Raw genomic sequence first — 12,105 nt, 5'->3', positions numbered from 1 at the left:
TCTATTTTGGATGAAGATATGGTATGTGTAAAAGCACTCAAACCCTGGCTCATGACTTTCATTTTATCTCCCTTCCCATCACCTCCATCAGCACTTAAGCTCTAGCAAGACCAAAACACGTGCTGTGTCTGACATCTCACACTATGTCACATTCTCAGGCTTTGGCCCATGCTGTGCCAGCTGCATAGAAGGCCCATCTTCCATTATCTGACAAGAGAACTCTACCTTATCCCTCGAGACTCATCACGAGGGTTTCCCCACACTGGGGAAGTCATCCTGTGTTTCCTCTCTCCATGCTACTGTTGCGGACTACACAAAACTCAATCATTATTCTTACCACACTGTGGTGCATAGATAGTCACAATGTTGCTTTATTTATAATAACATTATTCGTCACAGCAAGTATGTATACAATGGCAAAACTGGAAACAATATGAATAAATGCTCATCATTAAATATTCATTAAATAAATAGTAAATGTCTATATAATGGGGTATTTTGCAACCATTAAAACATTTTTAAATGTTTAATAACATGGAACATACTTCTAATAAAATACTAAGTGAAAAAGTAGTCTGAAAATTATGCATACAGTAGATCTCATGTACTAAATATGCACTAAAAGACTAAAACGTAATATCTGGAATGATGACATTACAGAGAATTTTATTATTTTGTGTTTTTAAGCTTTTCCAAATTCTCTGCAGGGTATGTATATTCATCTCAGTGTAATAAAAACATAAGCTTTCTTAAAAGTAATTTTTATCTTCCACAAAGTACAAGGACTGATTGACTGTAGACACACACAACAGTGTTCATGAACGAACCAACAAGCTGAACATCATGTGCTAAGTATTATAGTAGCAGAATCTACACTGGGAAACTAGAGATGCAGATACCATTAATCAAGAGAAAGGACATGTTCTGGGGAGAAAGACGAGGTTGATTTTTGAAATACTTTTAAGATGCTTCTTGAAAATCGAGGTGGAAATGTTCAGTGATCAAACAGAAGATATACATCTGGAACAAACAAGAATTCTGCACCTTGGGTGCTGATTCTACATTAAAGGGATGAGGTAAATGGGATGCTGAAGGTAAATGAGAAGAAATGAAGTCAAACCGGCATTCCCAAAATTCCAATCAGAATTTTGGTGCAAAGTGCACTAGGTAAGTGATCTGATCATATCTAAGACTCACTGGACATCTATAAAAGTGCCACATCCCAGGTAATCCAAATCCATTAGCACTTATCCCTGTAGTCTTTTTATCTACATATCTGTCTACACATTTGTCTACATAGTTTAGCATCTAGGGCTCGCTTCGGCAGCACATATACATAGTTTAGCATCTAGAATACTTATAAGGTTTACTTACGTTGTCCGCAGTGAGTCCCTATGTATCCTTTCTGGCACAGACAGTGATCATCGCTACAGCTACCTCCATTCATACAGCGAATATTACAGTGTTGGACTTGAAAAGGAAAAAAAAAAGAATGATTTACTTTTTGCAGTTTAAGTACATATATTGCAACACTTCACAGGAATTGAATTGTAGTCATTTGGGGAGAAAATAAAATGGTTTATCAAGATTCACATATTTGTGCAGAAATAACCTAATTGACAACATTAAGCGTGCTATTTTGTGTGTGTATAAAATCAGTTACAATGCAATTGTTTCTTTGATATTTACTTTAATAATGCTAAATGACTCCCCTAATTTAGCAGGACTTCCCACTCGGTGTCATTTCTGTAATTTCTATCAACAAGAAAATAGTGCCTTGAGTAACTGTAGGAGACAAGATTGCAGTGATTACAAAGGCAATAATTTTCCTGTTCAAAGATTTAGAGTTCCATGTAGGTGGCCAGGAAAATTGTCTGAATGACAAATTTGAAGGAATCTTGTTAAAAGAAGTTTTGAAGAAAAAACTACATACAACAGCATTTAATAACAAGGCTTCCTGATAATGGAGGCTGGCCTTGGCTCAGAAAGAACTGCTTGTTTAAACTGTAACTTTAAACTAAATAAGACCCACAATGTCTGAAATCCACTCTTCCTCACATTATCACCTACAGAAGTAGGACTTCAGGGTTCAGGGCAGAAGGACCATGGGTAGCAGCCTTGGATGTGAGAAGAAACACTAGAAGAAACTGAAGCGAAAGACACGTGTGAGGGAAAATGACAGTGTGGCGAGTGCTCTCCTCTCTCTAGTGTTTAGGCTGACTCCAGTTAGTCCTCTGCAAACAGTATCCACTCTACTTGGAGAAGACTAAAGGCTTGATTGAATGTGTCATTAATCCTTGTTGACACATCCCTATACAAGGAGGCCAGGATTGGGGACTGGAACTTCAGCTTACTCCACCTTGCCCTCCAAGCTGTAGGAGAAAATTCCCACAGAAAAAAGCTCCATAATTTTACGTAGGGAGAAGAGAACCCATCCTTCCATCAAAGAGCAGAAACCAGATGCTCAGCCTTGCTCTTATGCTCAGTTTTCCTGGAGTATAGGGGCCAAATCTGCTATGAGTAGAGAGAAGATGCCTCCCAGCAGCCAGCTTCCTTGGTAGCCCTTGTTAGGATTCTCATTGCTGTATCCAAGAGTGGCTATGGACTTCAGGGGAAAGGGCCATTTTCGTAAGTAGCTGCACAAATCTCAGCATGACAATGGGGAAAAAGATGTCAGAACTGAATACTTACCGTGCCCTCACAGAGGACCAAAGAGTTAATGAAGTCAAGTTGAAAGTGATACACCTTCTCAAGAACATGTCACACACTTAACTGAAGCACCATCAAAGGTTCCCTATGTCTAGTGTGCTAAGAACTTCCTCAGTCTCTCAGCATTCAAGGTCCTCTTCAGCATAGCCATGAGCCTTCTAGGGCTTCTCTGAATACTCTTAGCATGTCCTATGACTCAGACCCTGATCCACTTATCATTCATTAATTCACTCAAATATTTCTCAGTGCATTCTATATGCCATACAAAATGTCAAACGCATTGTTCTAGTCTCTTGGTGGAATATCCTCCTTAACCTGTCTCGTTGTCTCTTTGCCCCAATCCTTAATCCTCAACATACAACTCACACAGCTCTTACCAAATACTGAAACCCTACCTATGTCTAAGACCCACTGTAAATGTATCTTCTTTTCTTTGATCTTTTCTGATTTTCTGTTCTCTCCTCCTTCTCCCACTTGATATGAGCCCTTTTTCTCTGACTCCAGAGTACTTTATGCTTCTCTTCTGAAATGTATATTATATAACCTAATCTATTTAAAAATTGTTTTCTCCTATCCCCAACCCATTTGTCTAAAAGCTTCTTTAGAGTGGGAAACACCATGGTTATTAATTATACCATTTATATGCCTAGAGTAGTATCTTGCTTACTCGTAGGTGTGATATAAAACTTTACTAAGGTAATTTTCATTTACGTAACTCATACCACCTGTTAATGACATTAAAAGCTATTCCTAAAAACTAAGACTGAGAAGTTGTCCATTATGTTCCAAGCTATTGTACAGCCCTAAGGTAGGTTGCTATTAAAAATACTTTATCTTCATTTCCCCATGTATAAAATCAGAAATAACTCCTGTGTTGGGGCATTGTTATAGAAGTCAAGCAACCCAGGAAACTGATTAAAACAGTTATTTTAGGCTTCTATGATTCTATTAAAATGTCTCAGGCAAAATGCTTTTGAATTAAAGAAGTATCTACAAATATACAGAAGGAAAGATTTGGTGAAAATTTGGATAACATTCTAAGTAGGTCAGGAAAAGGTGTATAGTTGCTTTAAAAATTGAAGTTAAACTTAGTTTCATCCTATCTTAGAAAAACAGTGAGGATTGGGAAAAGCACAGGAAATGATGTCATTTGTCAAGCAGCATAGGAACTCAACCCACAAACTGATTTCAATTAAAGTGGTTCATGCCAAGAGCTAATTTCCATTCCCACATGAGCAACAAAGCCATTTAGCTACTTTGAGATAAAAAGCTAAAGTAGTTCAAATAGTGACTTTACATTATTCAAATTGAAAAATAGAATGAATTCTTTGAGGAAAAACGATAAGTTTACAGTAAAATGCAATGTAATAAAAATCTCCGATAGGCTTTTATATTTTTTCTACTGTCTTTCAGGTAAACCTTTTCCAACATAAAATATTATGTCTCCTTTAAAAAATAAAACCCCTTGGCCAGACTTGTGAAATAGTAAGGCATAGTTAGTCCAGTGGTCCCAATAAACCAAGGAACTATGAATCTTTGGGCAGGGGGAACAAGCTTATGAAAAGATAATTGGATCTTCACCATCTGCTTTGCCACAAACATGTTTACCAAAGGAATTTCAGATTCTTTGTGAGTCTTAGATCTTCAGGGGAAAAGCATATTTCTTTAAAAGTGAGAGCAATCATTCAGGATTTCTGTGGGGAAATAAAGGATCTAGATACTCAGCTTCCCTACAGCAGGAACAATTTAGGGAGTATATATACACGAATTAATTTTATTTTTTATTGCCACTGATGCATATTCTAAGTTTATACTGGTTTGAACAAGCATCCCATATGTCTGGCAATTATGAGACCAAGTTTTATATCTCTAGAAAAAGCCAGGGTTCCACATAAATCCATAAGGATGTTTTCAAATATTACATGCTTTAAATACCTCAAGTCAGAATATATTCCTACACTCAATCTGTGTGAAGATTTTACCAGAAACTGAAAATACTACGGAGTTCAAGTGTCAGTGTCCAAGCTGCCATATGCAGTTAACCCTCAGAGCCGTAAGACGCAATGAGGACTTCCCATTGAAAATGAGCAGACAAGGGGCACCTGGGTAGCTCAGGTGATTAAGGGTCTGACTCTTGGTTTTGGGTCAGGTCACAGTCTCATGGTTCCTGAAACTGAGCCTCACATCGGGCTCTGTGCTGACAGTGTGGAACCGGCTTGGGATTCTCTCTCTCCCTCTCTCTCGCCACTTGTGCTCACTCTCAGGTGCGTGCTCTCTCTAAAAATAAGTAAATAGACTCTTTTAAAAAAGAGAAAATGAGCAGACTGCCTCAAAGAGTTTCAGTTAAGGCTCAACATCCTAGAGCTAACAGAAAATGTTGACATTTACCTGCAGCTATATAGTATCCTAAATAAATTTTATGTTTTTTCCAGATTCAATCATTTTGGTCACTCAATAAATACTTGCTGAATGTCTTCTACCTGCCAGGCATCAAGAAGAATTGAAGAAACTCCTTTTAGGTGATAGCCCACTACAAATCAGCTCATGACCAGAAGAGAACAATTTGAGCATGCTATGGGAATGACAGATGCAGGACTGAGGTGACCATTTTCTTTGGGAAGCATTAGTTGGGAATGAAGCTACAGGCCTGCCATTGTCTTGGCAGGTACAGAGGCAGAAAGAACACGGAGAGCAATCTGCAAATAAGCATCTATATGGCAGGTATGTGACTTTAATTTAGGTACTAGGAAAAGCACAGGCAGACAAATTAGAGAGCAAGACTAACTCCTGGACTTTCCACCTGAGACAGGTCCACAGGGGCAGCCAGAATCAAGGCAGGACAAAAATAATTTTCATTCAGAGAGATATCAGTATTGACATTTTTCCTTAAGTGCATAAATGTCCTGTGGTACCTAAAGACATACCACTCAGAAGAGCAACTTCACCAAGGTATCTAAAACAAGAGCGAAAACAAAACAAAACAAAACAGAACAAAACAAAGCAACCCTAGCAGAGCTGGGAAAAGTTCAGAGAAAGGTTAAATAATAGCAGTGATAAAGACTACTAGAAAGACGGACTAGAAAGCAAAGGACTCAATTATTTCTAAAGTCTGAGCGGGTTTCACACACTCCTCTCCTCCCTGTTCGTATAAATTCCTCACTTCCCTGAAAAACCTTTCCAAGGGTCACTTCTAGATTAGCTATAGCACTACCTTCCTATCCTGAGTGTCCTCACACTTTTCAGCACGTGGTTGGCTCATATCTGCTCAAACTTGCTAACACACTGCTCTAGAATTGTTTCCCTGGCTTTCTTCTACCCTTAGAGCTTGGATTTCTGTTGGGAACACAAGCAGCCCTAAATTGAAGTAAATTGAAAATGATAAAAAAATTTTCAAGGTATAAGGGGTTCCACATAAGAAAGATATCAATACTCTCCAAACTGACTTATAGGCTTACTATAATTTTTATCAAAATCCTAGAAAGATTTTTTTTTGTAGGTATAGACAAGATTAACCTAAAATTTATATGGAAAGGCAAAGGAATTAGAATAGCTAAAATGATTTTGAAAAAGGAAAATAAAGTGAAAGGAATTAGTCTACTCCATTTTCAAGACTTTTCACATAGCTGCAGTAATCAAGACTGTATGGTATTGGAGAAGGGATAGATATATGGATAAATAGAATAAAACAAAGACCCAGATATAGACCTACGCAAATATGATTTTTGACAAAGGTGCAAAAGTAATTAAACGGGTGAAGGAGAGTCTTTTCAAAAACAGATGGCACTGCAGCAACTGGACATCTATAGGTATCGAAGGAACCTAGACTTCAACTTCACTCCCCATTAGAAAAGTATCTCGGGGAGCTTGGGTGGCTCGGTCAGTTAGGCACCCGACTCTTGATCTCAGCTCAGATCTTGATTTCACGGTTGGGAGTTCAAGCCCCGCACTGGGCTCCATACTGGACTAGAAAAGGGCAACATGAGGCATCCTTGCACTAATAGATCTCTTCCGTGTCTTCACTGTATCAATGACAGTATCCTGGCCATGATATTATATTATAGTTTCACAGGATGTTAACATTGGGAAGACTGGATGAAAGGTACCCAGGATATCTCCATATTATTTCTTATAACTGAATATGAATCTATACCTCAAAAAAGGAGTTTAGTTTTTAAAATCCTTTTTAAAAGCATAATAAAACAGGAGGAGTATAAAAGTGATCTCCAAATTCTTAAATATAAAATTCAGGTAACAACTTTTAGAATAAGATACATTATTGAAGAAGATAATAATCTATTTTATATTATTCCTATTTTCAAGTTTTTTTTATTTTTTTAAATAATCTCTACACCCCATGTAGGGCTCAAACTCACAAACTTGAGATCAAGAGACACATGCGCTACAAACTGAGCCAGCCAGGTGTCCCTATATTATATACATTTAAAGAAGAGCTTGAGGGACGCCTGGGTGGCTCAGTCAGTTAAGCGTCTGACCCTTGATTTTGGCTCAGGTCATGATCTCATGATCTCATGAGATCGAACCCCACGTGGGGCTCCCACACTGAACGTGGAGCCTGCTTAGGATTGTCTGTCTTTCTCTCTCTCTCTCTCTCTCTCTCTCTGCCCCTCTTCCCCTTGTGCTCTCGCTCTCTCACTCTCCTAAAAATAAGTAAGCATTAAAAAGAAAAAGAAGAGCTTGAATAAATTCATGCTCAGTCCACCATGACCTAATTATGAGAATTAGGATAGCTCAGGGTCCATCGTCAGCCTCAGAAACTGATGGAGTCAAGAACAGTACCAATAGAACTGGAATTGAAGTCCAGAAAACCCATTTTTTCGGACTCTGGCTGGCCAATCTTCTCTTTTTCCCTGGTGCCCTATGGCCAGTGGCAAAAGTTCCAATAGATTAAGGGAAGCCCTGTCTTCCTAGTGCCCAAAGGAATTTCTGGCTGGCAGTTTGGACCTTCTGGAAATGCAGTCTCTCCTTCAGGCCACTAAGAGATCATTTCCTATTCTCAGAGTCCCAGCACACTCAAGTAGAAAACAACCTGAAAGAACAACACTCCTTTCATTTTCAAATGAGAAAATTAAAGCCTCAGTGCCCCACAACTTTCCCAGCCTCCTTGACCCATATCACATAACAAGTATAAAATTTCTCACAGGAAATATTGGTGAAATAAATGGTCTAAGTTTGCCCTTTTGGGAATACAAACATTTCTCTCTGTCGAGTTATCCTTCTACTAGTAGGAAAGTTAGTAAAGTGATTTCTCCACATTTATTGTCAAACACACTGCGGCCAAGAAGTTCTATAGGATAGCACAGATATTCCCTAGAATATCACTTCAAAAGATCAGAAATGAATTCTGAGTATCTCAGCTACCCTTCATTTAAAACATTCTGCCATGTTTAATTTTGCAAGATATTTAGACAATATTAGCATAGGTAGAGTCCAAGCCAATGATTTAAAGCTCCAAATATCTTGATGAAACCAGACTGTCCTCCTCATACCACTCTGATCCGCAATCTACTCAGGGATTTTGTGCAATGTGCAGGTACCATAGGTGGACCTAAACTTCTTCAAAGAGTACTACCCACAAGTCTTGGACTCCAGTCTCTCACCTAAATCTGGCCCACAGGACCTATCACTATACTTCTCCTATCTTGAGGCTAGCTTGAAATCGACTACTACCAACTTGTCAACATCCTATCTCTGTATCTCATGATTTTTATTTGACAGAGAAATTATTAGCAGCTCACACGATCATGCTGAAGACCTTTCCAACTGGATACCTAGTTTTGTCATCCAGCTATATTTTCTCTCTGCCAGAGAGGTACACTGTTGGTGGTTGGTTCCACGGCCTATCTGAGCAACTGGGTCTGTTCCCAACTTGATATCTAGGCTCCTTCCTCATTCCTTAGGCAATTCTCTGTGGCAGCCTGATAGAGATCAGGATGTCCAACATGTTCCTGTAAATGCCACCAGTTGACTTGTCTACCTCTCTGTATTTCCTTCAGCTCAGGCGCCCTTGATTTGTAGAATGAATTTGCTATTGCTTGGAAGATGCACATTCAAAACTAACCTGAGATCAAATAAGAATATGCTGTTCTCAATGCAATAAGCAAATAACTCCCAGCCCATGGGAAGTTTCTATCCCAATCTGCAACTGGCTATCTTTAGTAGTAGGCTGTCTTTGTTTATGCTCCACCAGAAGCAAATTCTAAAACAATAATTTAAATGCACGTAGTCTGTTTTATAAGTAACATCAGGAAACACTGGTAGGGAAGTAGGGAAGTGAGACAATGAAAAGAAGGAAGCTAATAAATACATGATGGAGCCTATTACCACTGTGGGCAGGTGGGGCTTAATCCACTAGGGAACTCTAAGAGACAGTGGAGAACACACTTCATAGTTCTGCAAATTGAGAGGCAAGGAATCTGGGGCACTTATCCAACACTCTCCGTCTGTCACTGGCTAACAATTGCTTCTAAGGCCACTAACCCTCTGGCACTTCCAGCATGCCCTGCATGTGGACCTGGTATGCTCCCTGCCAGAAAATTTTACAGAGCTATAAGGTAGAGTTACCTGTGCTCATCCATAAATGCAAAGATATGTGAGTGGGCACCAAGAATGTCTATTAGGACTACCTGCCCTACCCTGTTAATTGGCTCATGAGAGCCAGGGCTAAAATTAGGAGTCTTAATAGGTAATGAACCTTGACCACACTAAAGTCTCTACTTGCAATAAACAAAAGAGAATGCTCTTATTCCACAATACTTTTTCCTGAAAACCTTGTCAAAAACAGAACACACTGTAAGGGGGATGAATTTTCTAAGGAAAAATAGGCAATGGGAAAGAAACCCAAGTTTTTTGCTTTGATGATGGTCAAGGTGTTGAGGGGCTGTTTATAAAGGCATAAATTTAAACCTTTTTAATAACCAATAATGACTCACCTCCTTCCCAATCCCTACATTTCCTCTAGTTAATTCATTGCTGAGGACCCCACATTTAAAGAATAAAAAACCAAAAAGGAGCACGGGGTGGCTCAGTTGGTTAAGCGTCTGACTCTTGACTTCTGCTCAGGTCATTCATGATCTCACGGTTCGTGAGTTTGAGTGAGTGCTCTCTCTTAAAATAAATAAATAAACTTAAAAAAATAAACCAAAAAAAAAAACACCCCAAAAGTCTAATGAAAACAATAGAACTAGCAAGGAAAGGCTCTGAAAAATGAACTGTGGGTATTATTTGGCATCACAGAATGAAGTGATAAAATTCTGAAAGAGAAAATACATTTGTGCTTAAGGAAAAATCGCCCCCAAAACTTCCATAATGACTTCTTACATCTTCTTTTTGCAAAAGTAGGGGTCTTCAGTTTTTACAAAAGTGTTTAATCAGAGTCATATTTCAGTACCACTAGGAAAAATGCCTAGTTTTCTTGAGCCAAAAATGTTCATTGAACAACCAATCCACTGAGCATCTTTTATGGTGTTTACACTGGAGACACAAAGATAAATAAGGTGATACCTACACAGGAGAACATAATCTTTACAGTATTCATAGTAACTAAGTCCCATAGGTAATTTCCTTATAAAGAGTGAAGAAGGAAATGGGAGGCCAGACTGAGGAAAGCCATTCCAAGTATTTTGGGCAGAACAGAGAAGGCAGATGTTCTAGTGAAAAAAATGTATTGCAGGCAAGAGAAAAGCCAAAAGCAAATTTAGGAGAAAATAGGGCATAACCACACAAAATAATATTATATATAATAACATGTTATACTCACTGGATCTGGAGCCACAGGAAGGAGATATCTGACCAGATGGGCAAGTGCACATATTTGGCCTAGAACAAAATCCATCCCCACAGGAATGCCGGCAAATGGCTGTCAATAAAACCAGAGGTCTGTAAGTACATGGCTTGAGAGCATGGTGCTTTATAGGAACCCAACCCTCAAATGAGGAAACCTGGGCTCTCAGGTTCCTCGTTAACTTTGCCTTCACGATTCATGACCTTAGGCCACAGGTTTATTCACTTACAAAACAAACCTGTTGAACTAAACAAGCTCTGGATGTAAAATGCTGCAACTCCCTTATTTATACCAGTGGTTCTCAATCTCTCTCTTATTCTACACAGCACCCAATCTATCAAAAGTCCCCAATATCTTATTTAGGGAAAACAGAACAAACAAAAGTCCTGCATTTAAACATATTTATATGCCTACAAGCATTTTGTTTTTATATTAGCTTTACAATTTAATGATAGAAGAGTTGCAGAGGTAGTCTTGGGAGCCTATTTAATTTTAAATGCTTATTGCTTAATAATTTCTATAAAAATACTATGCCCTGCTAAGACTAATTCTCTACACTGGATCCTGCCCATTGAGTAGCTTTGATTTTACATTGAAGATGTACATCAACAATCTGAGAGAAGAAGTTGGGAATCCACTACAATAGCACTGATTCTGCAGTCAAGAAGCTGTTCATCTTTTAGAAAAATATTTACACTTTCATGATACTGAGGGACTAATATGCTGGCACCAGATGCTCTGCTGATGGCCAGAAGGAAAGTCTAAATGGCAAATGATTTATATTTATTAGCAGACTAAGATTTGGCCACTACTTTTTATGTTCATAGACATTATCTCTTCCTCAAATTCCTGTATAACCTTGCAAGAGGCAAATGAGATGTGAAAGGCTAAAAATAATATACTTGATAGAAAATGCATTCAAACACCAAAAAAGCTTAGGATGGAGACTGAAAACTATTAAGAAATAAGCTGTCAAATGATCCTATAAACATTTATTTGAATACTTGTGTATTCAAATAAATGCTATTGAAGACAGCATTTGTTATAGATTCTACAGAACACAAGGAAGGGGTGCCTGGGTGGCTCAGTCAGTTAAGCATCCAACTCTTGATTTTAGCTCAGGTCATGATCTCACAGTTTGTGAGATCAAGCCCCGAGTCCAGCTCCATGCTGAATGTGGAGCCTTCTTGGGAATCTCTCTCTCTCTCTCTCTCTCTCTCTCTCTCTCTCTCTCTCTCTCTCTCTCCTCTCTCTCTGCCTCTCCCCCACTGGTACATGCTCCTGCATGCACACACGCTCTCACAAAATAAATAAATAAATAAATAAATAAATAAATAAATAAATAAAAATTTAAAAAAAGAACACAAGGGAAACACACTGTCAAGTTGATTTAGAAAATGTCAAATACCATTATATATTTCTCTTAGTGATTCAGTTTTGATCCTTAAATAAAGCACAATATGCCAAATGAATAAGATGCTTCTGGTCAAAATCAAGAACTGGGATAGAGGTGAACTTTTCAGGTCACCAAGAGAATACTGGTTGAAATATTGTTCTTCTGCACAGACCACTCTAGGCCAACACAGAAAGTGGAT

At 38.5% G+C, this 12,105-nt stretch overlaps 1 protein-coding gene across 2 annotated transcripts in view; it reads right to left on the bottom strand.

Annotated features, from left to right (window-relative positions):
- Positions 1 to 12,105, bottom strand: part of FBN1 (fibrillin 1) — a 240,096-nt gene that overhangs the window by 198,482 nt on the left and 29,509 nt on the right. For both annotated transcript variants that reach the window (XM_058737818.1, XM_058737821.1), the window contains exons 3-4: positions 10,487 to 10,585; positions 1,375 to 1,470 (exon numbers count right to left, since the gene is read on the bottom strand). In XM_058737818.1, the coding sequence (XP_058593801.1) occupies positions 1,375 to 1,470; positions 10,487 to 10,585 (195 nt within the window). The remainder of the gene's footprint in view (positions 1 to 1,374; positions 1,471 to 10,486; positions 10,586 to 12,105) is intronic.

The sequence above is a fragment of the Neofelis nebulosa genome, chromosome 7 (genome assembly GCF_028018385.1).
Source record: "Neofelis nebulosa isolate mNeoNeb1 chromosome 7, mNeoNeb1.pri, whole genome shotgun sequence".
NCBI lineage: Eukaryota > Metazoa > Chordata > Mammalia > Carnivora > Felidae > Neofelis > Neofelis nebulosa.
The sequence above is the reverse complement of the archived record's forward strand: the minus strand, read 5'-3'. Positions and strand labels throughout refer to the sequence as shown.